The sequence below is a fragment of the Pagrus major genome, chromosome 14 (assembly GCF_040436345.1).
Source record: "Pagrus major chromosome 14, Pma_NU_1.0".
NCBI classification, from domain to species: Eukaryota; Metazoa; Chordata; class Actinopteri; order Spariformes; family Sparidae; genus Pagrus; species Pagrus major.
Genome location: NC_133228.1, coordinates 5,635,176 through 5,662,683, shown reverse-complemented (window position 1 = coordinate 5,662,683; position 27,508 = coordinate 5,635,176). Strand labels below are relative to the sequence as shown.

General features: G+C 42.3%; 1 protein-coding gene across 2 annotated transcripts in view; it reads right to left on the bottom strand.

The window, feature by feature from the left end:
- Nucleotides 1-1,278: 1,278 nt before the first annotated feature.
- net1 (neuroepithelial cell transforming 1) overlaps nt 1,279-27,508 on the bottom strand; it is a 36,114-nt gene continuing 9,884 nt past the window's right edge. Inside the window, exons 2-11 of one of the 2 annotated variants that reach the window (XM_073480605.1) lie at nt 25,632-25,695; nt 15,106-15,168; nt 5,554-5,661; nt 5,257-5,421; nt 4,678-4,740; nt 4,269-4,442; nt 3,908-4,165; nt 3,628-3,798; nt 3,183-3,369; nt 1,279-3,073 (exon numbers count right to left, since the gene is read on the bottom strand). In XM_073480605.1, coding sequence (XP_073336706.1) covers nt 2,622-3,073; nt 3,183-3,369; nt 3,628-3,798; nt 3,908-4,165; nt 4,269-4,442; nt 4,678-4,740; nt 5,257-5,421; nt 5,554-5,661; nt 15,106-15,168; nt 25,632-25,695 — 1,705 coding nt within the window. In that variant the 3' untranslated portion in view covers nt 1,279-2,621. Of the gene's footprint in view, nt 3,074-3,182; nt 3,370-3,627; nt 3,799-3,907; nt 4,166-4,268; nt 4,443-4,677; nt 4,741-5,256; nt 5,422-5,553; nt 5,662-8,450; nt 8,761-15,105; nt 15,169-25,631; nt 25,696-27,508 lie in introns of those variants that run through there. The other variant, XM_073480606.1, reaches the window with a different exon arrangement.

Below are 27,508 nucleotides of genomic sequence, written 5' to 3'. Positions count from 1 at the left end.
TTCAACTTCCATTAAAGTAAATGGGTGTCTGTGTGGAGAGTATGAGCAAATGTTTGGAGAATGCTCTCAGTTTCTGAGAGGCAGACATGAGGCCATTACTAGCTTCTGCCAGGCAGACAAAATTAAAGTTAAGAAAGGCTGCCTTGCTCCAGCAAAGACTAATGTTTCACAGTTAAAAAGCTCACAGTGACGGCTGAAAACAAGCTCTCTCCTTTTTTTGTTTCTTTTGACTTACCGCTTTACTTATCTTGCATCACCGACTGCACACCAGTATGAACAGAGCAGCCGTTCCAGTCTTAAACCGTTTGAGCCCAACATGTTTATTAAAACATTTGAGGTTCTCTTGTGGACCATTTGTCAGGTCACACAAATGGAAATCACAGACCTGACAAAATGAGGAGTTCCCCTCAGTAAAGAATCTCTTTCAACAAAGAAGATCATTACAACAGGAACCAGGCAGCGATGTCGCAGTTTGAAAATGCAAATCCTGGCTAATACCTACACTGGAAATGTTTCTCTTGGCACCTACATGGGACTGACTGTTTAGTTAAGAGTTAAGCAAGATCATAAATCAACGGGTATCTCCTTTGCTGCCTTCATTTGGGGTACTCCTTTATTCAGTGTCATGTGAGTCATAGGCCCACAGCCTAGCCCAATGAGGACATGTAAGCTCTCGTGTCTATTTATAAGTCTATTAAAAGAAGAGCGTGACATTTTGGGACTCATGCTGTTGCTTTCCGGCTGGAGTTAGATAAGAAGACTTGTCAGATAACTTTTTGTGTACTACTTTCCCATCTGTTTCTTCATCACAAAGCCACAGCCAGCAGCCAGTGAGCTAGTGAGCAAGTTAGCTTGTTGTAGCATGAAATCTGGCAGCTGGTTAGCTTAGTTTAGCATGAAAACTGTCAGCTGTTAGCTTCGCTTAGCATGAAGACTGGCACCAAGTTAGCTTAGCTTATCTTGAAAACTGGCACCAAGTTAGCATTGCTTAGCATGAAAACTGGCATCAAGTTAGCTTAGTTTGGCATGAAAACTGCCAGGCAGTTAGCTTATTTTGGCTTAAAACTACAGCAGGTACCAGGGAAGCTATTTCTCTCTGCCTTCGGTCTTTATGCTAAGCGAAGCAGCTTCTTGCTCTCCCTTCATATCTCAAAGGCATGAGACTGGCATCAGCGTTCTCATCTCCATTGGCAAGAAAAGCAAATAACAGCATTTCCCAGAATGTTGAGCTAACGCATTAAGTCAGAGTGAAGAAAAAGAAAGACATAAAACCAAAAGTTCAGTTGCAAATCTTACACAGATCTTTATTGTTCTTTAATAACATATAGTTTACGGCAAACAAGTTGCCTCCTTTCCTTTTTTCCATCTCAACAACAAAAGCACCTTGTGCACACATACAATAACCTTCATTTTTGTCTCCCTTCCCCTACATACTGTTTTCCATCACTTGATGTTTACCATCAATCATCCATCTACAAGCAAGATATCACATCGACTTCTACAGAAAGTCCATGGAGTTTATCATCTTGCATTGACAATCTTTTTCAGTTCCAAAACCTCTTTGTCCATCTTTACTCTTTTCTCTTCAGCCTTCAACAACATTCTCTTACTTTCATCAACTCGTCTTTTACATGTTTAACTGTCCTGTCGCTCAGGACAGATAAATACATCCTGCTGCCTCTACTGGTGTAAGCAGTGTCCACAACTAAAGCTCCATGCAAGATGCTACACTGAAAAGTGATGTTTCATTCAGAAAAGTCAGCTTTTTAAAAAACCAACATGGCTCAGTTCAAAATTTTGTTTCAAAACAAAACTCCTCATCACTTCTCCAACATGATTTTGAAATCGGAATGATCTTCTAACACTAGAACACATCGTGATGTCTTTTTCTAACAGAGAGAAACTGAAATCTCATCTGTTACTGGATTTAAATTAATGCCTCTGACTGCAGTAAATGCGAAAAATAAAATTGTTTCTTGATCTTAACACCTGTGATTTAAAGGAATGTATAAAAATAAGATGCATCTTCTGATTGATCTAAAAATCAGACTTTTACAGAGATATTTGTAGCTTTGTGTAGTACACCTCATTGTTCTTGGGGATTCTCTTCCTTTCTTGCCTACTAAACATGCTCAAATTTTCAAATAACTTCACCTAAGGCTAAAACAGTGCTGCTTTATGATACCTAAAAAAATACTACAATAAATTTTAGAATATAAAAATGTAAATCTTTCATTAGCCCCCCATAAGGTCTAAAATAATGCTTAAATATCAAATTAATAGTAAACAGGATTGAATGCACCACCTCTATCTTCAAGAAATCAAAAGTCATGACACACAGATTCACATGTGAAAAGTGTGTTTGCCTCTCATTATGCTTCCCTTTTTAGAGCTGGTGGAAGCCGTGCTTCCCTCCAGAATACTGAGTCTCTGTGGGATGCACTCGGATGGAGGGGTAAGGTAAATAGCTGCCGAAGAGGACAGTAACACAGAACACTGTTGTAATAATACGCACGCACGCATACACACATAAATACAAGTCCCACGCTTCTCCACGTTGTTTTTTGACATTTATATACAAAAAGTCCACCCAGGAGTCCATTTTCTCCCTCCACCTCACTTCACACCATAGTCTCTTTTCTCTTCCCTAAAGAATAAAGAGACTTCTTGTCTTTTTTGGTTTTGTGTGACGTGGGCGAGGGTGATGTCGAGGGTGATGTCGACGAAGATGTTGACGTTATCGACGATGAGCTGGATGAAGGGGACGTTGTGGTAGGGCTGGGGGTTGTGCTGCTGCATGGCGAGCTGGGTGCAGACTGAGAGGTCGGCTGCGGGCAGTTCTCGTCTGTCTCCTCCATGTGGACGATGGCGGAGACGGAGGAAGGGCGGCGCTTGGAGCGAGCATCGCTTCCAGGCGGGGTCGGTGTGGAGGGCTCGCTGAGGGGCCGGTGGACGGAAATAGCGCTGCGGAGACAGTTCAGCCACTGTTGCTTGTGGAAGACGTCGTTGACCTGCAGCGTGTGAGACTGTGCCTGGCTCGGGTCTTGGGAACGCACACGGAAAATGTTCTTGGCTGTGGGAAAAAAAAACGCAGAATGAGCAAATTGATATACTTGACAGAAGACGATCTGTGTTTTTTTACATGAACTGCTAGAAACTTTTAACTTTGACAAGAGCCTCACCTTTGTCTGCGTTGCTGAAAGCACCTCTGAAGGAGCCGCCCATTCTGACGTCTCCATCCTGCAGGTCCTCCAACACAAGATCCTGCACTGGGATTGGCTGCCGGTAAACCTGGAAACAGTGGCGCTCGTTCCTGGTGACAGGGCGGGTCAGAACCAGCAGCTCGGTGAACAGGAACACATGCAGCTTCTGAAACAAAACAAAATAATTTCACAAAAATTAGAACCAGAGCACTGACATTTTACACAACCACCAACAAATGTTTTCAGGAAGATCTTTATTGTTATCAAAGCTCATACTTGGATAGTTAAATCATAGGTTGGTTGTGGGGCAGTGAAGCAGGCAGCTATAGCCTTATATGGGATGTGAGGCTTGTGTTGATGAGTGAAGAGGCAGCCAAAGGAGCATTGTGTTGATTACAGAAAAGTGTGCGTGTGTTCTGCTCACCGTGCCGCTCTTGTTACGAAGCTCCCCGTGACACAGCAGGCTCTTGCACTGCTCGATGCAAGGGTCTCTCTGCCTGTCATCCAGATACTCCAGCTTGTCGATGTAGTACTGGCACTCAGACTCTCCCTTCTTCATGTTGATGTCAGACAGTACACCCTGGATGATGGTGATCTGAACACACAAGGGAATCAAACTATTAACCTCAGCCGTGTTTTGAGATAACCAAAAGATAAAGATAATGCTGCGTCTTGTATTAACTAAATCTATGTCCTCAACTTACCGCTTCCTCCAGGCCGGCAGCGTCTGGGTGCTCTGGTGGAGTGTGTTTCAGTATCTCTTTGAGCAGCAGTGGGTACTTGACCAGGCGAGAGCGTGGAATGTCCAGGAAGCTCCACAGGTCCAGCTTCCTGCTGAAGGGGGACTCAAGGCAGCGCTGCAGAAAGTCCTGCACCCGCCGGTCCTGCTTCTTCTGGTCCAGCAGCGCCTTGGCTGCCAGCTGGTTGCTGCAGTAGTCCTTGTAGGCATTTAGCCTGGGCAGCTGGAGGGAGAGAGGACACTTTAATAATGCTGCCTTCTTTACTTGAAACTCAACTGAGTTTTGACAGAATCATAGAGGATGAGGTACTTGATATGACTCTTACCCAGTTTACGACTATCTGTCCAATCTGGCCAACAGTCCCGTCTGGCCCCGTGGCTTTGGACAGCTGCGCTAGGAGGTCCTCATGCAGAGGGATGTAGGCGTCCAGGTTGCCAAAGATGTGAGTGAGCTCCTCCTCGGACATAATGGAGAGCTTCAACATCGGGTCGTGGTACGCCTGTGTACAGGAGCAGAGCCAAAATGGTCAAATAACAACATCCCTTTTGGCCAAGTGGGGGTGGATACTAAGAATAGCTTTTGAAGAGCTTTAGGGGTACAAAAGAAAGACAGAGGAATAATTCCTGTCTTTTTATAGTTTCTGGCTTGGCTGTGTGGAAAGCCTGCCAGACTTTGATTTAATCTGTTTGCTTTATATGTACTCCCTCTGCCTCAGAGATTTTAAAAGTACAAACCTTGCGTGCAAGCTGGAGGTCCTCAATTAGGTCTTGTTCTCCACGAGACAGCTCAAATATGGCCTGAGGAAAGAGACGAGACACAAAAAGATACTTTTTATAGCAAAACGTATGAATCAGGATGTCATTACATTATTGCAAATGACAGGCATTTGACTAAATCTGAAACTTCTGCTGCCAAATGGCTGAGGTAAACTTTGAAGTCTATCTGGCTGCTCTCTCCTTCTTTTCTTCTCTGTGTTTAAAACTTGACAAGGTTTATGGCTTCTGACAGTTGGCTAAGATGTCTGACATATGCAGGACAAGTGGGGACGTAGAGCAGGAGAGCGCCAGTTTGTTGGCTCATCAGGTATATGTGAGCTTACACTGACTGGGAAATGATCCCTGGATGACTTTTAGCCCCATTTAGACTATTTGACACAAATACTACGGGGATGTGTTAAACTAGTCTGGTAGACAGGGACAGTTCACCGTTGCCTGGATTCCTGAAGCTCATTCACCTACAACTACACTTTGTCCCTTGGTGTCCTAACTGTGCTCTACAATTGGCTTTCTGCATGTTTCAGTGCTGATTCTCACCTCCTGCCTCTTGATCTCTTTGGTGGAGAAAGTTCCTTTCTGGTGGACGTCTAGCGTCTCCGACCACAGCGTGCTGTTCCTCCTTTTTGGCGGTGTTGGGGCCGCTGCCTTGCTGCAAGGCTTCTGGGGCACGCCCGGCGACTTGCCATCGCCCCTGAACGAGGCCTGCAGATGGGAAAGCCCCAGAAGTCAGATATGTTGCAAGTGGAAGCCAAGTTGAGTAGTGCAACATGCAAAACAGCTTAGAGGTGCCCCTTGACCGGAGTTCCCCTTTCGTGGGATCGTGCAGACGCTTACCTGGATGGTTTGGCCGAAGCGCCGGACGGCCCCATTCTTCACCGGAGAGATGAGGTTGGCTAGCGACGTCACCCTGCCGAGAGGACGGACACGCTTGGTGCTGGGTTCCTGGAGAAGCAAGCGAAAAATGGAAGAAGAGATTAGTCAGGCAATGAATCATTGCTCATGTGCAGGAACACAGGACGAATTGATCAGTAATGCCAACTGGGGAGATTCCCCCAGAGACCTCAGCTGTGAGTCCAGGCGCTCCCTTGTGACATCCTTATGATAAAACACATCCATTCAAGTCATAAATCCTCATTATTTACTCCACTCCCTGCTTTTGGGCGAGGAAATAGGAGTAGCTGGAGCCGAGGTCGAGCCGCAGGCAGACAGACTGGCGGACCAGCAGACAGACACAGATACTGAGGAGCAGGAAACACTCCAGCAGCTGTTGGCTCCATCATGTGAAGAGTCTTGAGCCAGGCCAGCCCACTGAGCACAAAGACCCTTTCTGACTGCTGATCTGGAGGGGAAGGGGGTCTGGAGGAATGCCAGGAATGCACGAGACCCTGCTCTCAGCTGTTCAACACCCCTCCCCGCACACACTCTGCTACTATCTGGCCTGACAACAGCAACAAGTCCACTTGAGAGTGTATCTGTACTATCACTCAAACAGTGTAAGATAAATGCTTCCTGATTGCTGCTGCTCTTTAACCGCCTTTCCCAGAGAGACAAAGCAGTGAGGACAGTGTAGCAGTGTGTCAGGTCTGCTCAGTAAAACAGACCACCGCTGTGAGTCAGGGAAAGGAGCAGCAGTCGTAAACACACCGTGAATCTTCCCCATCTCAAGTGTTTACACAGCGCGGCGTCGCAGGGGGTGCACAGCGGTGTTTATGGCTGCGAGTCGAGACAGGCTCTTCAACAGTCCTCGCGTGAGAGCAGCACTACACCTGGGCCAGGTGACCCCCCTCTCCCCTCCTCTCACCCAGCCCTGAGGCTGGGAGAAAGGAGAGAGCTGCTTGGCCTTGCGCCAACAACAACAGGCTGCAGAAATCAAAGAGTTGAAGATCTGAGGTAATGATTTCAAAGCCTCTCCAAAAAGATGACATGATGAGACAACCACAGCCATAATTAGCATTGCCAAAGTTTGCACTCCCCTCAAAAACATTTTTCATTTCAAGAACTTCACACTAATGAGAGTGCTGCAATCGAGCACTGCACTGCTAAAAGCTGCTTGTGTTTTCTCCTGACTCAGGCCAAATGGGATTTTGCCTTGGCTCAGCGAATCTGGGAAACAGAGCAGCCATTGAGGCTCCAGGCCCTGCGGACACAGCTGTGGAACAGATCCGCTCAGTCTGCTGTGGCTGCGGTCGAGTCACGGTCTGCTGTGGTCAGGGTCTCTACACTGACCACGACAGCCAGACAGCGCTGAGAACTCAGCAAGCCCTCTAGTGGCCGGGGGCAGCAATTGAATGCCACATGTCTACTGCTTTGTCTCTGATCTGCATGCAAAGACATTTTTTTATTTGTCTGTTGCGAGACTTGCCTGGCTCTGGCTCGGTGACCATTTAATGTCAGTAGAAAAAGAAAATAAAGTAAAAGTTGCATGAGGGTGGGGGTTTCCAAGGCTGATACTGGAAAGTCATGCTGGTCATTGTGCCCTTCCTGTCCTTTAGTAACTGGCCCCAGAATAACAAAAAGCCAACAATTCCCACTCTTTGGCTGTACAGTGAAACAGGCAAAGTTTCTATTCCTGGCAGTTTGACCTGGGAGATCAGTTTCGGCGAGTCTGGCTCACTTCAGGAAACCAGACAGATCCGGGGTTTGTGCTGCTGCTTTTGATTACTATTATGAGTGGAACAATGACCCTCCAGACATACATTTTTATATATGTGCGGTGCACTTCTTAAACTTCTAACCTATGATTACAACCTCATAAACATCAGGAGTTTTTAGGGATCCCTCTTCCTGTGCTTCCCCTTTGATGTAACCCTTGTGTGTGCTGTGAGCTAATACTCCAGATGTGTCCCTGAGATTACACCACAGCTTGAGCTGATAGGAGCTGAGAACAGAACAGCCAGACCATAAATGAAAGAGTCGAGGTCAATCATAAATCAGCACAGGACGAAAAGACATGTGTACAGCTGGAAGGGTGTCTCAATTGTGCAATTTTGTGAGAATGGGAGTCACTTCATGAATTGTCCTGAGACTTCTCCTTTATCAAGTGGTTTACTGTCAATGAAACCACATCTTCCTGAAATCACTTCCGAAAGAGAAACATGCAAGCCACAGAAGGGGAAGGAAGGTGGTCAAAGTACAGAGAGCACACCTAGGTTTCAACAACTGCATCCCTTTAATTGTGTTGCTGAGAGCGAATGCTCTCAGGCTGCTGGGCTGAATTTGCTTTGAATATTTTGTTGTTTAACTTCAAATGTCACAGGTCAAAAGCAAAGTAATCCTAGACAGGACCGAACTAAAAGGATGCATAGATTACCCCCTGATGCTTCACTGTTTTTGTTACTTTGAATCTCCTGACCTCTCTATATCCCCTCCACGGATAAGCTGCCTGATGGGATGCATATTTAAGAACAGACAGGGAATACACAACACTGTGGGGGGTCAGTTCACTGTTTACAGCTTCATAGGTGGAGAAAAATCCAATGATTAACTTCTCCAGGTTAGGCAGTATCTCAAGCACTGTTTTCAGGCACAAAGTTCAAAGTCTCATCTTACTATCATGCTCACACACACACACTGTGTGCCCAAGTGAGATAAAAACAGGGTTAGGCACTGATTCACTCACAAAGATATGACTTCATATAAATGAGTTCCGGTCAAACATTTACTCAGCGACACCGTCACACCTGAAAACAGCAGAAATATCTCAAACCATCATGTGTGTCTTAGCATCTCACCTCAGACTCTTTGTTGGCTTGGTTCTGGGAGTCTATCACTTGCAAAGTCCGTTTGATAGTCATCGAGCTACCCAGTTCATCGTAAGCCACCATAGCTTTCAGTAAAAACACAATATCCTTGTTTAATCCTGGCGGGTCAGCTCCAAGTAATCCACATCAGAGAAAAATAAGTTGATGAAAATCAAGGGTTGTGTGAGAGTAAAGAAAAAAGCCTTAAATAAATAAATACGTCTTCCCCCTTTCTGTTCTTCCCTCAGGGGACGGAGCTCTCTGAAAGCTCCACTCACATACACTCTCTAAACTTTGGTCTGAGGTAGACTGAGGGAGGGAGGGCTTTATACCGGGAGGAGAGACAGGGGAGGAGCTCAGCCCTCATGGCTACAGATGAGGCGGTATCGGGTTTACTTAGAAGTAAGATGAGGCTGCCCGCAGGCTCTGTTGATCTGTCCACTCAGAGTGAAAACAGTAGTGAGAATTTTTAAGATCATGCGTAGCGCTTACTGCTAAATGGAGTGGACACATACAACTGTGACGTGGGTGAAGAAGACTGAACCTTATCAAACATAATATGGGTGTTTTCTCTTGGAACTGGGTTTGCAATAATTCCTGAAACATGAATTTCAAGTTCAGGACAACATGTGATATTTGAGGGTTAAATAGGGCTCATATTCTCAGATGTTTACAGCAGATGTTTGACAGAAACTTTATTGTCAAAGATTTCTCACAGTTGTTTAGAGAAGATTCTGATGCTGCAGTTGAACAAGTAGCTTGACTATCAAAGACAGTAGTATGAGCAAGTGTAATAATACTTTTTAGAGCTGCAACGATTAATGGGTTAATTGATTAGTTGTCTACCATTAAATTAAGGCAACTATTTTGATAATTGATTAATCAGTTTGAGTAATATTTTGAGAAAAAAGTCTACATTCTCTGACTCAAGCTCCTAAATGAGAACATTTTCTGGTTTCTTTCCTGCTGAACAGTAAACTGATTATCTTTGGGTTATCTGACATTTTATTCATTAAAAACTACTTGGAACAATAACTGAGGATAAACATCTCTATATATCTATATCTTAAATCACTGTCTTTTGCCATATCTTGTATCAGATACTAAGATGATCAAAACTAAATGTAACTTTTTAATCTACTATAAATGAATAAAATACAAAGTAATTATTACTTGGCTACTTCTTGTTACCTAATTACTCAAAGCACTCTGCTTCTTGGGGCAGTGCTCTCTGATCTTTGCTTATAACACAGTCGTTATCAGTCTCATCAGCTGAACTGGGGGAGGTGATCAATTAGAATATCAATAGAGGGGTCACTGATACACACTCTGCCAGATGTTTAAACTGAAACCTGTATATTGACTACCACTAAGGGGGTGGGGTGCGACAGCCACCCGTATGTTGATTACTCTCATAGGGCAGAAAAAGGCAACTTTCAGTAGAGACAAAGCAGCATTCTGAATCTGAAATCAAACCTGTGGCTCCTTTATATGCATGTGTGCACTCTCACCCTGACAGGAAGATTCACACATGGCTGAAGGACAAGAACACCTGGAAGCACAGATTGTACACACCCTTACAGCTGGTGCACAAATGCACAGCAAAAAGTGGAGGTGTTTGGTCTGATGGAGCAGCTAATGTGGAGGTGCTGCAAGGCAGGGTGTCACGCTAAGTGTTTTGGGCAAATGGACAAGCCTGTTCATGGCTCTGCTTTGTCCTCCTGGGTCAACATGGAGGTGTGAAACAGGACAGAGGCTTCATGCTGTTGCTGTGTGTGAGCTGGTGACAAAACATGGGTGCAGATCGAAATGTATTGATGTTGACACCTTGGTTTTTGGGTTTGTTGACAGAGCAGTCAGGAGGGCTCATCTGCTGCAGACCAACAGGACGCTGAGGCTGCATTAAATCACCCATATGCCTCCGAACAAATTTGGGTTTCACGTGAGAAACAAGACAACAGATAGAAAAACTATGCAGACTGAGGAGTCAGAGAGGATCTAATAAAAATGAATATGTCTGTCTGTGTGTAGTCTATGCGTGCCTTCAGAAGACACTGTGTGAAGTCCTGCTGTTACTCACTCTGTATGGGGAGACCTCAGGCTGAATCAGCAGTGTGTCTAGCCCAGCCTCTATAAAAACTAAACACAACATGGCTCGGCCTGCCTGGCCTGTTCGCCCCTAGTCATGCCGAGGTGCAGCTGGAGTACAGCCGTGATTTACACTCCAAAACACACACATACGCACATGCCAGTCTGTACTCAGAGTGGCGGAACAGGATGAGTAATGCAGTGAGCGGTGGAGTTTCACCGCTGCCTAACCTATGCCGTGCTGGGGACGGACTGAGCCTCGAGGCCTGAGGGGCTGAGCTCAACTTCACCTCGACATCAGCGGCAGTGAGTACAGGACGCGCACAGACTAATTACAGCTCTGGGTACGGCATTAGGTAGCCAGCTCAGGGCAAAGAAACACAACTAAGTGCTGAGTTGTGCTTAAAACAACAGAAGGGAGGTGGAGGTGGTGCTGCCCTCTGCTGATGGAGGTCAGTAGCAACAGAAAAGCGACTTCATCCTTCTGTGTAGCAACAGCTGACTCCCAGATCGGTCACATCATGTATTTCAAGAATCAAGGTTTAAGATTCATGGAATTAAGGAAAAAGCGTCATGTAATTTATCATTGAGGTGTTGATTCATCACAAACCTCCAGATGAGTTTCAGTGCTCCTCTGAACTCTACTAGAGGGAAAAACACCATTCTTTCACAACAGAAATGAAATATGTGCCATTGCTGGCATCATCTATCTTTTAAAGTAAAAACACTGTCACATAAATGTTTGTTATGACTTTAGGCCAGCACAAAAAGAGCCTCAATGCTAGCATGATATTTTGCAAGGTATTTTTGACTTTCTTGGTTACTCTGAAGGAGTCTCTACTGCTTTCTCACAGCGGCATCAAAAGTACATTCCTATTTTGCTGGTGAAGCTTTAATCAAGTGTGTGGAACTGCCCCTGCATATCACAGTCACTTCCCCTCATATATTGTCTCACAAATATCATCATTTAAATCACAGAATACATTTTCAGCTGGTCAACCAAAGCAATGTTTGAAAGTTTTATTCACATTATATTTAGTCACGGACTCTGACTCTCTCCTGGAAGTTAAAGCGACACCTGACCAAAAGAAATGCGATATATGTTATTCTGTGTAAAATTATGGATTTCCCTGAGTTGAACATTGCTGTAAACACATAGGATACTGTAAGTACAGATTTTAGTCTTTTTGTTCTTAAGAAATGATGTTTGATAAATATAAAACAGTGCTGGCAATAAAGCGAAATAAGACATGCATTCAATATCTTTTTGTGCATGTCTCGCAATGTGCTGTTGCAGCCTTTACAGTTAATACTGCTGCATTCAGTTGTGATTTGAGCCATGTTGAAGTACAGAGGTGAATTTAAATGATAATATTGCAACTCAAGTCAAGTCAAGTCAAGTACATTGTCTAACTCCATATACTGTATGTAGCAAGGTCTAAAAGAGGGTCTGTTGTTCCAAAATCTTGTGTTCATTTGAGTTGAGATCTGGTGATATAACATGAATCAGATCATTTTCATCCTCAACAAATGCAAGTTACAGAGGATCACTGGATGGTTTGATATGTTTCTCAAACTTCATCTATTAAAACAAAACCTTTGACGCCAGGGGAACCTCAACACATGTTCTTTGGCTGTAAAGTTCAAAACCACCACCAGCAGAGGGTCTTAAGATTAAGCATGTTTCTAAATCCGGCCCCCAGTAAGGGTGTGTCTGAGGGATCTAAACTACTATTAATCTAGTGAGTTTCTATAAGGAACTATAAATACCTACACTCCTCTGGAGGTACAATTAAATAAAGATGAAGAGACAGAGAATATGTAGACAGTGATCTAATCACACAACAGCCTGTAGAAACAATAAAAACTACAGTTCTCAAACCAGACTTACATCCTCGGGTTACTCACACTTTTTTTGTTTTGTATACTAAGTGTCCACACCCCCAGAGCTGCCCTGGTTGCTACCAAACACAGCGACGTTACTAAGACTCAGAGTGAAACCGCCAACGCTTTGTAGACAGAACAAACTGATGTACTGATAGAGCTGCACTGACAGACACAGACATGAAAACATAATTTGCCAATTTAATCTGTCATTGTGGCATTGGGAAAGACTCATAGGAAAAATTCACACAGGTACGTTCTGTAGTAATGGCAAAGGGACGACAGACCAGCACTATAGCAGAGAACTTATAAGAGAGGAGACAAACCACTTCAAGCATTTTGAATACAAAAGTCAGTAACGCCAGACATGGCAACTGTGTGACACATATCCTGCCCCTTCCCCAAAAAGCCAAGCATGGGGGAAAAAAAGCATTTTAAACCATATTTTGGGACAAAGTCAACACATTTTTAAGCGTTTTTTAACAACAAATTTTGACTGGTGATTCTATACATGTAGTTTTTTTTGTTCAGGTGACCATTGAAAAATGAAGTAATGGCTGTCTCCCCATACAAATAGATTTGGGCCTGCTAGTGGCAAGACTTGCCTGAAAGGACTTTGACTAATTTGCAGGAAGGAAGATCTTAGACAAGCTGCCTGCAGGTGATCATATCTATATATCTCCACCCACAACTACCTTCAAGTTAACATTCAGTGATTCTAGTAAAAAGAAAGTGGAAGAAGGTTTATTTTCCTACACTGAGATTTACAGGAAATTCATGGTATCATTACAGCTGAGGTGTAAATGATAACATGTGCCTCACTTACACAAAAATAGTGATGCGAGTGAGCATGCTTAACATTGCAACACAATCCAGAGAAGTCATAACGTCATAACTGTTATTCCTTCACATTCTGTTTAATTTTAGTGAAGTGTTGAATTTTTTTTTTCATTCTTACATATTGCTCCTTTAACCATAGCAAATCTAATTCAACATTTCACAGCAAAACTGAGAAACTGCAAAAGATCTGCTTTCTAAGACCTTAGACTGGCTCAGACTCTGCTGGAAGCGACTCAATTACAAAATACAATAAAGTCAGACCAGAACACTGAGTGCTGCTCTGATTTGAATCAAGGAGTGGCCCCGAGGACTCTCCACAACACTGTTTAAGCTTTGTTTGGCTAAATCAGAGCAACTGATCCAACTGGTTACAGAAGTCCAGGCTGTACGTCTCTGCTAATCCGTCTCATGTGGGCGCAGGACAAAAACAGCCTGCGTGGAGACAAAATAGATGGAGAGGGGCCACGGGTGGATTATAAACAGTTTGGTTCATTGGTGCAACCCCAGCACAAGAGGAGTTTTATACCTAAATATTTCAAAGAAGAGAGAGTGCAACCCAAGATAAAGATTTGAAATAAGACCAGTTAGTGATGGGGTGTTTACTTATGACGAAATCATCCTACTTTGGAACAACACTGACTGATCTTTGTGCGCACACATGACACTAACACCCACACACAAAATGAGGTGTATTTTCCAACCAAGCCAGTCCTGCCACTCACAACTCTACATCCAAGAACCTGCTTTGGCGTAACTGACGCACACCTCCCCAAACAAACACAGGCTTTATCTAGATGAGTTCCGGTGATAAGCTTACTCATTTTTAATGATATGCTCTAAATAAACAGAAGATTCACAGACTACAGATACAGCAAGAGATCAGATATGGCCCCTAGTTTTCAGTTACATTCAGATCTCATCAACCCAATAAACAAAAGACAAAGCAATAATGAATTGAGTTGACACTAATTTCTGGTATAATGCCTTAATTCCATTTTGTTTTTAGCCCAAGTTGCCTTTGCCTGACTTTATTCCTGTCTCCTAATGTGTAATTTTCTGAAATAAAACAAATGGTTTATGAGTTAGTTTGATTCTCAAAGTGGGGTTGATAGACACCTTTGAAACAGCACATGGTGATTCTGGAAAACTTAAAAAGGTTTACTTCCTTAAAAAGGTGCAATTTGTAAAAATATGGCCAGAATTCCAAGGTTGCTCCAAAAATATAGGGGGCAGCATATCGCCAGAGTAACCGCCAACTGGTCTTTGCGAGCTACTGTTATACCGCTAATTAGCTTATGGTTCCGGTAGCTGTGGAGCCAGTGGCCCTAGTGTTTACCTGGATTGGGACCTTGGATAATGGGGAGTCAATACTGCCAACAGGGCCCAGCTCAACTGGATTTGGCAGTCTGAGATTGAACACGCCTGGACACCAAACTGGGACTGAACACAGCCTCCAAGAATGACAGAGGTCAGTTTGAAGACAGGGATACAGTACGCAGGTGATTTATGGTTAGTTCGCCTATGATTTCAGGGACGTGAAAACACGGCAGGCTTCTGGAAAGACGAACCAAGAATGTGTTGTAAAATAGTATTTCCTTTCTTGACATTTTGTGTGTTTATTTTGTTAATTTATTACACTAATAGCTGGCATATATCTGCCAGCTGAAACAACAGGGGCTACCAGACTATCACATCTTACGGTACAAAGTGGCAATTAGTGTTCTTGAAACAGAATGTTTTCTCAGAAATGCAATTTTTTTTCTCACTGAATGAGGGTATGGAAAGCTGGTTGCATTACCATTCATGAGGGTAAATGTCCGATGATGTGTTTTACCTTGAAGTCGAAGCTGCAAAGGCTGACTGCATCACTGTCATCCTTCTCTCTGCGCTTCCGTTTCTGTGGAAAAATGAACAGGCAGGATCTTAGCTGGATTATTCAACATGAATTCCTGATATGGTGGTGTATCATTGAAAAGTATCATGAGTCAGAATGTGAGGTATCCTTTCCACCATGGATGTTTACACAAGTATTATGGATGTGGAATACACACTCAAACTGGCTGTCTCCCCACCCTCAATTTAGTCTATAGTAGCAACTGAGATTGTTGATCTCTCTCCCAAAATTTAACCAATATCAGGTTGGGATCCTCTGGGCATACACTTTTCATGATGCAAAGTTTGATCCATTTCTTTGGAAAGCCCTGATTAAAGAAAGACTATAAAGCTCCTGCATATGGAAACAACTAACATGTTGCATAGATTTTCTTTGCTTTGCGTTGCAGTACACATCCATGTCTGGGTATCAGCGAGACTAACATATAGAGCAATTTACAACCCCTCCATTCCTTGCTTCTACCTCAGGCCAATTATGTTGATTGCCACTGTAGCTCTGTTGTAAAGCTACAATAGACACTGCTGGAGGTCCTGCTGGGAACAGGAAAGTGTTAATTAAGATGCGGGACACTTTAACACCTGCATGTGGACTGTCAGTCAGTCAGAGAGAATCAGTTAGCAGGTGAGAACAGTAGTCTGGCCTGTTAAAGCTGAGGGTGGTTAAAGCCTTGAGGAACACTGGTGGCCTCTAGGACCCCAGGGTCTGTCACTACGCTCCATTAACCATGGGGGCCAGACTGCTTCTGACTGGACACACAGGACGTCAAGACCTGATTGACCAGCGAGGTGAGGAGGGCCAAAATGGACACATAATGGTCAGGGCTGGCTGGTGCTGAATGACTGAGCTGTGTGTTTGTGTTGTGTGTGGGCCATTTCCTCTCTGGCAGCCTAACCTGTTTTCCCATATCCATAAAAATTAAAGAGCTATCTGCTCAACCATTTGTACTTAACAACTTAAAATATTTCACCAATGGTGCATTTCAGGTGCTGTTGTGACTGACTGGTAGCCTTAACATAGCAATAAATGGAACTGTTTGTTCAAAGTTTGCTGCATCTCAATAGGGGGCTGTTCAGAGCAGCAAATGACAAATTTGATTGTCAAATAAGATTTTGTAATTCACTTCTACTCTGCAAAGTTTCAGTGCCACAGCAGAGCAGAACAGAGCAGTGTCACTGTTGTTTTTAGGAATAACTGACAGCAGAGATACTGATATAGCAAGATATGAAATACGATGGGACGAATTACATATTAAGCGACTGTTTAGTGTTCTGTTATGATGCTTTTCAAAGGCACCTCAAACATAAGTGATAGCACTGTGATAACATCTAGGATTACACCCTGTAAGTAAACTAAAACCTTCGTCTCTTAGCTTGTATAAAACTTTTAAAACAGCACACACACACATATATGTATCCTCATAGAATGAAGGTTTTTAAAACGTATTATATTATGTGTTTCATGTACAGTCTGGATCAATGTTAATTGTCTGTTAACTTTCTCTGGGATTTTGTCGTGTCATTGTGATTACGGGTGATATGGCTGAAATAATCTTTCAAGACACAGGGTTTCCCCTCGGAAACTTTAAGGAACTCATTATCTTTTCTTCCCAGAATTAAAAATGTATTACTTATTTGTCTTTATGGATTGTTTAGATGTCGAATAGGGAGCCCAAGTCCCACCCCTTCCGGTGGACCTCATGGGACCTTATTCTAGAAAAAAAACTGCACAGTAGTCAATGGAGAGAGACAAATATATTTTTGATCCCATTTTAGTTGTGCCATGAATCACACATATGGTGTTTGTCAATTTAAAAGATAATTTTCCAAGCCATGAAAGTCGCAGTTTGACGTAAATGTGTAAAATAATCGAGTACAATGTCATCTAGTTTTGTCTTAAAGAGCTCAGTGAACTACATCGTCTTGCTCAACACACGCACCAATACCAACATGGCTGCCAACTGGGCACAGAAAAGGTATTACAAAAAGACAGAAATCAAAGTGAATCTAGCGTTACTGACAACTGGAGTTATGTGAAAGAAGAGTTCGTCAGTTTGGTGAGCAAGCTTTTATACAGGACCAGCTCTACAACGCTGAAGTCATGGGTTTTGTTGACCGTTCAATGAGATGATGTCACTAACCATTTTAGTGTTATGTTTTGCGATATTCCAAAATGCAATGCAAAAATCCCATAGGCTTTTTGTTGAGGGAACCAGGGTGAAGCTAACTTCTGGGTTAGCCTACAAAAATATGTCATCCCTACACCACTCTTTATCTAGCAGAGTGTGTCACAGCTGATTAGACAGTGGTAAAGATGGAGTGAAGTGAACAGCGTCTTCATGGTAAGTTGCCAACTAGTTTGTGAGTGAAACACACACTGGAAAGTTAACAAACAGTGACCCCATCATTTCCCTTTTTCAATATATCATTAACCCATGTCACTCATGCTTGCTAATGTTAGCAAGGTAGCTAACTAGCCAGCTATAGTACAGTCAGTAAAGTCAATAACGTAGCAGATTAAAAGCTAGGCTCCAGAGCATCTTTCTGTAGCTGAGCAGATAACAGTGCAGTGGTTTGAGTGTGAGACAAGTGTTCAGTGTTTACTTAATGCTATATTGTTACATAAGTGCTAGGTGGTGAGATAGAGGCTGTAAAGTATATTAACAACAAGCCCATGCTTATCACATTTGTTTGCCATGCTGGAAAGATAGTGCACCAGCTAGAGTTTGTCAGTACAGTAGTAACATAGCAGATTGAAGGTTACATTATAATCATCAGAACATCTTTCTGCAGGTCAGCAGAAGACAGTATTTTTATTGAATTTATCGAAAAAACATAAAATTTAATCAGGGATGTCCCCACTGATTTTGGCCTTGGTGCCCTATATGTTGGCGACAATGCCCCAATAAATTTGTATTTATTTGAAATTTTATGGTATTTATCCAAATGACTTAATACCAGGCCTGCTTTTTTATTTCAGATAAGCTGGGGTGCCTCTACTATTATCATGATATCACAAAGTTTCAGCAAAATTAATTTTAAAAAATGTTTATGGATTAAAAAAAACAAAAAAAACAGGAATGCCTGTTTTTGGTTCATCCAACAAATTTAATACCTTCAAGGTATTAGTTGCCGACGTTATCACATTGACCTGAAAATCCTATTAAAACAGCTTTATGACTGTAAAGCAGCCCGGCGTCATGATATGCAACACTAAGCGTTTTTATACTGGACAGCAACCCGCCAATTTGGCTGTCCTTTTTGCGGCTAGGTCTGCGAATTTGGACAGATCGCGGCATATTGGGGGTCTGTTTTGGTCTGCCAATATGACGCCTAGGAGGGTACACCTTTTGCCACCTCCATTGCTAGGTAAATCCAAGGCGTCGATGTGCCGGCAATTGCGTGACATGGGTGGAGGTGTCGATGACGTGCACTGTTGTGCGACCCACAGCCGGGAGTTTTAAAAGCAGGAAACAGCTGATCACGGCAGTCAGTTCATCACTTCATCCGCGGACGTCAAGATGAGCAACTGGAAAGCCACTGAGATCCGGGAGATGCTAACCATCACAGCCGAGAGAATCATCAATAACCAGATCACTCGTCACTGTTCACACCCAACTTCGTGCTTTACGTCACGTCACATGTTTATGCCTACCCCAGTGGCGGCTTTTTTGAAAAGGAAGAATATTACACCTCCGTTTCACATAGACAAGATGGCAGATTGCAGCCTTTACCTGGCTGCAAATGTCGCGCATTTTCTAACTAAAAGGGGCTAATGTTCAATGCCCACAATGGTCAATACATCATGAGTTATTTAAAGGTGAGCTACCATGGTATAGTAGAGAAAAAAGTGTGAAGATTTAAAAATGTATATTGCCTCATTAGGTAGGTACGTATTGTCATTATTGATGTGTGCAATTAATCACTAGTCAGCACCAGAATTACGAGTCAGTTACAAGTATTATTTTATGGGTATAAATTAAAATTACATATCAACATAATTTGCACTGAAATGTGATGTCGTCCTAATCAAATATTGTTTTATTTATGAAAAGAGTGTCTGTTAATAAGTCAAAGTCAACTTTATTGTCAAAACCATATGTACAGTACACAGGAATTGAAATTGCAGTGATCTCTAAGGCCCACGGTGTGACATTAATGTAATAATACTAAAAAGAAAAAAAAAAGAAAAAGGGGAATAAATAATTTAAAAAAGTACAACGGACAATACTATACAAAAACAAAACAATACAATACAATATCAGTGCAGATGATGTGCAAAAAAACGGAGCTCAATATATACTGTAGTATATCAATAGCATCAGACTGGTTGTGGTGGTAAATGGTAAAAGGTAAAAAAAGGTCAAAGTGCAAGTGCAAGAGTCCAGTTCTACAAGGGGCATAATAATAAGGGGCATAATAATTGACGCCTGTTACTTGTTGTATCTAAGATGTAATATATGCATTATTATTTCCAGCAATGTTTAACCTCATAGATTTAACTGTTTGTTTTCTGAATGTTTTCTTACTTTTAAACTAGTTGACAGGTCTAAATTTAACCTTCAGTTTAAACATCAGTGAAAACAGTCATTAAGAACATCCCTCATTGTCCTGTGTGTTCAGTGTCAAGGTTTAGTACCTATTTAAAATGTTTTTCCTGCCACAGTCCAGACACAATCACTATCCAGGCATATTCGAGGTAAACTTTAGGTTTTGTGCCAGCTCTTGGCAGAACATCAACTTTTCACACACTGCTGATTATACAATATTGTGTGTGATGTGTGTGTACAAGAGTTATACATGTGAGAAGAATAACATTCAGAGTAGGTTATGAAAACATCGACTGAGTGGGGAGACTAAGAAAAGTCTGAAGAGAGGTGGTGGGTGCAGATCAGCAGGTCAGCTGAAGTCTGCAGCTCATTGTCCATGAAGTGTGCGTGCTAAGTGTGAATGCTCCCTCTAAGTTAAATATTGCCTTAAGCTCTGGTCTTACTCATGAGATAAAGATGACATGAGAGTAATCTCGGTGCAAAACCAGACACAGCGGGGAAAAGGAGAAGAAAATTAGCTGTTCTGTTCCTGCCACCTCTGGAAATCCCTCCGTCAGCAGCTCGCAGATGAAATAACACTCTCCAAGCAGCGACTTGTTCAAATGGCGGGCTGGGGATCAACGTAAATACTCTGACTCAACAAACACACCCCCCACCTCTGTTTAACACACACACACACACACACACACACACACACAGGCTATAGAAACTGTTGCGACTTGGGCTCGGTTGCTTTGTTACTCATCTGGGGAGACTTGTATGTTACATAAAATGACGATGATGTACAAGACAAGACAAAACACAGCCATGATGAACAGCGGCCAATACTACACACAAGTTTGACCACTTTAAGACAGACAATGAGAGGGTTTGTATTTCTGTCTTTAAATACCAACCTGCTGATAGAGGCTTGTTCTGCTGCCTGACAGAGTTAGAGAGAATATTAGTGTCATATTACCATGACACCATAGGTTGGATGACAAACTGTTTTCTGACCCAGGCCTGGATTAGATAGGAGCCACACTAGCCAAGAAATGTTGAGCTCATACAGTTTGGTGAAAAGTAAGATAAATATTTACTGTATGGACAGGAAGAGGTGGACGGAGAAAGATAGAGATAAAAAGGAAACACAGATAAAAAGACAGATATGAATTTGTGTCTGCAAATCAAATTTGAACATTCAAAGGCTTTAGCTGTGTTGCATGTGTAACAGTTAAACTAAGTCTGAAAGATGTATGTTTTTACGAGGGTGGGGACCAGCTGGGTGGAGCAGTCCCCCCACCCGTTACTATTCGGCTTCTTCTCTCTCACATGTAAATGAGAGTAAATCCATGAGCTGGATTGCCGATAGAGTTCACATCCACCCAGACCTAAAGCAGTGTTCAAACTTCAAAGCTTCGTCAGACGGTGCAACAACAATCACCTGAAGATCAATAACAGCAAACTCATTCATGAGCTAGTGGCTGACTACTACTGTATGTCTATTAGTGTGTAAATGCATTGAGTGAAACCAAAAACAGTCAAATTATTGTATGTGCTCACATGTTTCGTCAATAAAGCTGATTTTGTTCGAATACGAAGAAGCTATAAATTGTGTTGGGCAGCACAGAAGATTTCTACAATCATCACAGTTTCGAGGTGGGCACCCAATATTATTGTCACCAATTCAGTTTCTACTAAATGGGAAATCTGGTCACAATCTGACCTTCTGTTCCTGAGTTATGGTACTGTGAAGTGTTTTTGAAGAACATAATGATGTCACTTGAAATTGACTTTTGACCTTTTGGTTATAAAATGTCATCACTTCATCATTTTATCCTACTAGACATTTATGTGAAATTTTGTCATAATAACCATATGAATTCTTATTAAAGTTAAAGGATAAGTTCACCTTAAAATGTGTTTTGCGGTCACAGTGACCTCAACCGAAAATCTAATCAATTCATCCTTGAGTCCAAGCAGACGTTTGTGCCAAATTCAAAGAAATTTCCTCAAGCTGTTCCTGAGATATCAAGGTGGCATAAAAATTGTGTACAGAGGTTAGTTGTGAATTACAAAGACGATGACGATACTCTGAGGCAGTTAAACTTTTTTGCAGCTGTGTTCTGTCATAATGCATTTATGTGGCTACAAACTGCAGGTTTTAAACACGTGGATCTTGTGTCTTCATTGAATAAAACTGATCAGATGTGGTCACTGACTGCAGTATTACAACATTTGTGTTCCCCTGACAAGGTCAAAAGCTTGTAAAACATCACAGAGAGCAAGTAAAAACAGGCTAGATTTTCAATTTATTTCACATGTGTTATTAACTATAATGAGGCCTGAATTCACAACACTGAACATGAACAGCTGCAATGCAACATCAAAGTACAACAAATCTGCAGAGGGATGATACAGCTGTACTAGGTTCTCTTATTGAAATGGATGAACGTCCATTGGGGTGCAGCACCTTGAATGCATGATGTGTTATCAAATGTTCAGTGATATAAATCCTGCTCTCTGTGGAATGTTGAGGAATCCTCAGACAGTCAGCGGTCAAACAAGTCAGTTTTAGTTTGAATATAAATTGCTGTTGATATGGGCAAGGCCTTCCCACAATAATTACCAATGTTTGCGTGAAAAGTCTGACGTGACTCAGCAGCTGGCAGCCATATTAAATCACATCTGATTAAAGCTGGAATGCTGCTTATCAGACAGGCCACTCTTGAGGCTGACATCTCTGGCCGCCTGAACTTGTTGCTAGAAGAGACAGAATCCGCAGAATCTGACTCTCACTGTTGTTAATTACCTTCACATTCCACCAAAAGGCAGTCTGGTTTGATCTGCTCCACCTTGGCATTGGGCTGGAAACCTGACTCACATTCTCACCATGACAGAAAGCCCCTCGAGGCCTCGTACCTGATGTAGTCTGAGAGAATGCACCAAGCGCCTGGGGAATGCTCGCCTCGCCTGCTTCCAAGGTTCGCCTGGGGGCCAAAACACCCCCACCTATACCTGGCCCTGCCCCAGTCAGGGTTAAAAAAAAAAATCACCCCTAACCACTTCAAAGACCTGGCTGAATTTTATTCAAAGCCTTGGCAAAACCATCAAGCTTAAAGTGGCGGGGTTAAGATAAGAGGGGCAACGAGACAAAGGCACTTTCAGGATTCTTTTATCGCTTGCTGTTTGGTAGATTTATAAATGACAGATAAAATGGGCAGGAGGGGGAAGTAAATTGAAAGAATGAGCTAACGAGATCCACATGGTTTTGGTGGATGAGCTAAGCGTGCCATGTTTGCGAATCAAAGGCAGCAGGCTGGCATGAGATAAAGAGTCGCTGGCCTCCTCTCTCTAACCCTGCTTTTATTTCTCCTCCTCTGCCTTCAGATGAGCGATGGATTGTGTTTCAGGCAGCTCTAAGTCCTGGAATGCCTCCACACTCGTCATTCTGCTCGCCGTCTAATCTGTTCGCTCTTTTCTGTTTCTAATCAGCTCGTCTTATTTAAGGCTGACTGTAAACCACAAGCAGGCCACTCTATTAGAGGCAGCAGTGGTTTGTAGGCCATTATGTTCCTCTGGTATGGGGGATAAGAAATCAGAGCAGGCTGGATTTCCTTTATCCAGCATTTGGACTCTGGCTACATGAACAGGCCTTGTTCAGCCATGAGGGAGCCACTGAACAGTCATCACAGTCCCTCAGTGAGGTATTAGATGAAGATACACACTCAGTGCTGGGAGTTGCCAAGGGGAAAGCTGGCCTGGAATGTAGACTTTATAGATTTCACTTCATTGATAGCACTCTTAAACCAAGGTATGAGCATCAAGGCTGGTGATTGCTATGAATGTTGAGTATGGAGGCCCAGATCTTAAGCAGACCTAACTGACACAAGGCCAAGATTTTGGATAGGCAATGCTCTCCACAGGGTAATAACTTTCAAACTAGTTTAGCATTTGCAACAACACCGTCATAGATTACAATAATTTGAAAAGTCACAGACAGTCAGGCCTTGTGTCAAGGAGTCTGTAAATCTCAAATAGTGCCACAGACGCTCCTTGGCGCCAACAACGACTGGTAAATGTAACCGTTATGTTGGTGTAATGACGACTTCCTACAATAATTTGGTACTATGACAGCCAGACTGTTACATTATCTAATTTTGCTGCATTTAGCAGAAATTGGCATACTCGAGGTACTGTAATAGTCTTGTTTTAGAGAAGTAGTAGAAGTAAGGGTGCTCAGATTGATCAGCCACCGGTCGATATTTGTTGTAAAAAGTTTGATCGGTGGTGTCTATAAAAGTCGATCAGTTACATTTAGAATGGTAAAGTAGTTACCGTAATTACCACTAAGGTAAATGGTATCAGATTGGACTCGGCAATGGCAGATATCCAATATTAAAAAGGACCTGGATCAGGATTGGTGCCACAAAAACTTGATTGCAACATGCCTTTGCCTATGACTAAATAAAGAACAATAAAAGTTAAAGGATAAGTTTACACAAATATTCAGGTGCAGTTTCGAAGTCAACAAAACATTTCTGGAGCTTCATAGCAAAACAATGTTGCAGCATTCTCCTAAACAACTGACTGTACATGGGGACTTTTAAAATAAAAAACAACCAAAAAGGAACCATGTAAGTGATGTAATGTAAGTCACCAGAAGCCCAAAGATCCCAAATTGATTTGAAAAGACATTATTTAGTGCTGGCATTACAGGCTTTTTGTTTTCAGGTTGTCTAACCCATTCTTGTTAACATTATATCTCAGGAACACCTTGAGGGAATTTCTTTAAATGTGGCACAAACGTCTCCTTGGAATGAACTGATTAGAATTTGGTGGTTAAATGTTAAGGTCACTGTGACCTCCCAAAACCCTTTTTGGAGGTGGTGAACTTATCCTTTAACACTGATTATTCCTTTAAATTTGGAGAAGAAGAAAAAACATAATTTGCTATTATGTATTAAAATTTTAACAGTCGAAACTCTCGAAAAGCTTTAACAGGACTGTTTGATTGGATCAGATTTAATCAGCAGTGCTGGCAACATAAACCACCCCACTGCCACGACCACATTTTGACTGAAATGTTCCTAAACTGTTGAAAGGAAATACAATTTCCAACTGAGGCCACTTTAATCTACTCAAAATGACCTCTGGTGTAAAATAACCCCAACTGTTGCAACAAGAAAATAGTGTGTTCATGTGAGACCCCATCATACATAATAATAGTTGATTTTTAGGGCTTTTAAATGCACACTTTGTCCTGTTGTGCATGTATATTTTGTTAATTTGATTTTTCATATAGACCTTTTTTTCTCATGAGATATACGTTATTCATTTTTGACCCAGTGAAAAAAAACAAAAAAACAGAACCAATGGTACAACAAAAAAAGAAGCCTTTTTTTGCCATTATGAAGAATTTTAGTTTCTTAAATAATTATACACAATTGTCTTAAAGAAGTTTTTGTATTTAGGATAATGATCATTTAGGGCTTTGCTCAAGTGTAAACCAGTAAAGGTAAATAAGACATTTGTCCTCCAGTCTGGTTGGTCTGGAGCAGCCTTTCATCGCTGTGACAATGAACAGTGCTACCGTTTCCGAAACTTTGTTGAAAACTCTGAGGAGAGATTTAAAGCCAGAACACATCGTTATGATGGGAAGCGGTGCACCCAGTTTGCACAACAGGAGAGAAGCCAGCCAAAAGACAGCTTGGAGAAATGTATAGATTGTACATACTGTAAATGATAAAAGTACTGTACAGTGTATTTAAAGTTGAAGGTATGTCATTTTCTTGCTGCTTGGCGCATTGTGTCTTGCTATGGACCAGATTGCTTGCCTCTGCTGCAGATTATTTTGATTACATTTACTAAACTGTATGTCTGTATCTTTCAAGTGGCCTAATGTGATCTGCAAACTTAAAAATATGAGGCCTGTACTCACCAGACTGAAGTCCCACTGTGGTCCTGGGGTGAGGAAGGTGAAGGAGCTTCCTCTTCGCAGTGACCTGAACAACAATACCAGAGGGGAGGGTTACAATTACAGCAGAGCTACAATGTATCCTCAGCTACAAAAAACAACATCAAGGCCTGTCCAGTTAAGTCACAATGAGCGTGCTAGTAATCCCTCAAAATCCACCACTGTGAACACACATGAGTCAGCACTAACCATGAGAATCTTTAAGAGACCACTCTGACCCAAAGTCCCAGCCAGAGAGTGAGTAAAGCTGATGACCTCACTTCAAAGCATTCATAAGGTGATAAAAGGGGAACTGTGATTCAGGGAGCAGTGGTGTCCTGAGAAAACATTCACCTCCCATTACCTACCACAGCCTCAGCATGGTGTAGCTGCAGCAATGTCCTCCAACTCAGACCAGGACTAACAGATAAGGATCTTCTCAGTCAGAGATTGACGGGGAACATGACCCTGGTTGTTCCTCAAAGGAGGCCTCATTAACCGCAAAGCTGTCCTTAGACCTAAGACCCCTGTGAGATTTGAAGGAGGAGTCCTTTATCCCACACCTTCCTCCCTCCAAAGATTTGGACGTGGCCCAACTGTCTCTTTTCGTTGGGAACTGTCTGGCAGGGGACAGCTTTGCCTTTTTTGGGACTCCACAGTGGGATTGTCCGGACTGTACACTCCCCCAAACCAGCCATGCATACTGTAAATCCTTCTCATGTCAAACAACTAATCTTCAACCTGTGTGATCATTAAAGTATTACAACAAGGTTAGGCCGGATAAGGCCACGTTGAGGACAATTACACAACACATCAGGCTCAGTGAATGGATGGTTACACAGCAAGAAGAGAAACATCAAAGCAGGCCTTAAGATCTGTCTTGTACCAACAATAAATTGGATTTTTATTGAAGCACTATTTCACATGAAATAGTACATTTAAACATTCAATGAGAAGTCCGTCTAACAACTGCCGTACAAGGCTAAGTAACTGTGCAACTTATGAAACCAAGTAACTGGCTGGCTTTGTACTGTTATGACAGACTGCAGAGAGAGAGGAGTGTATCCTGTTAGATAGTATTTTACAGCTACAAAAACACAACTATTAAATTAATCGCCAATTGTCTAGATAGTCGACTAATCGGTTTGAGGATTTTTTTTTCTTTTGGAAATTATTTGGGTATGCATGAAGGCTGGCTTGCGTATTCTGTGTCTGTTTGGAGCATTGGTTGTGCACAAAATAGAAATTGACACTACACGTCCGGAACATACAATATGCAGTATCAAAAGGACATCAAGATAATGTGTGCCATCAAGTTGTATCCTCAATTACCATCACTGAGAACCTATCTTGGTCATCACACATCACAACCCTGGTTAAAAGCACAGAAAATGCTCTACTTCCTATGGAAACTTAAGAAGGCTAAATTCAAGAGCAACATTCTGGTCAACTTTCCCAGAGAAGCAATAGAAAGCCTCCTGACTGGGAACATCACAAACTGGCATGGTTCATGCACAGCCCAGGACAGGAAGGCTCTACAGCAGGAGCAGCTTCATCCCCTAGGCCATGAGACTCCTGAACTCATCTTCAACAACAGCAGTCAACACTCCATAAAATAGATGCAGCAGGACTCAAGGACTCTAACATTATTTTGTTTTTTAAACCCTTTTTAAAAAAATGACAAATAAATTTACCATGTAGCAAATCACTACTGTTTTTCTTGCTAATGGTGACTTTGGAAGCATTTGAAAGGTATGAACCAACACCAACATCTTCACCTTCTCCCACCATCTGAGGAGGTGAAGACCTGGTGGATCCACTTTAGTTGTGATTGAACAGTCCCCACAACAACTGGAAAACTC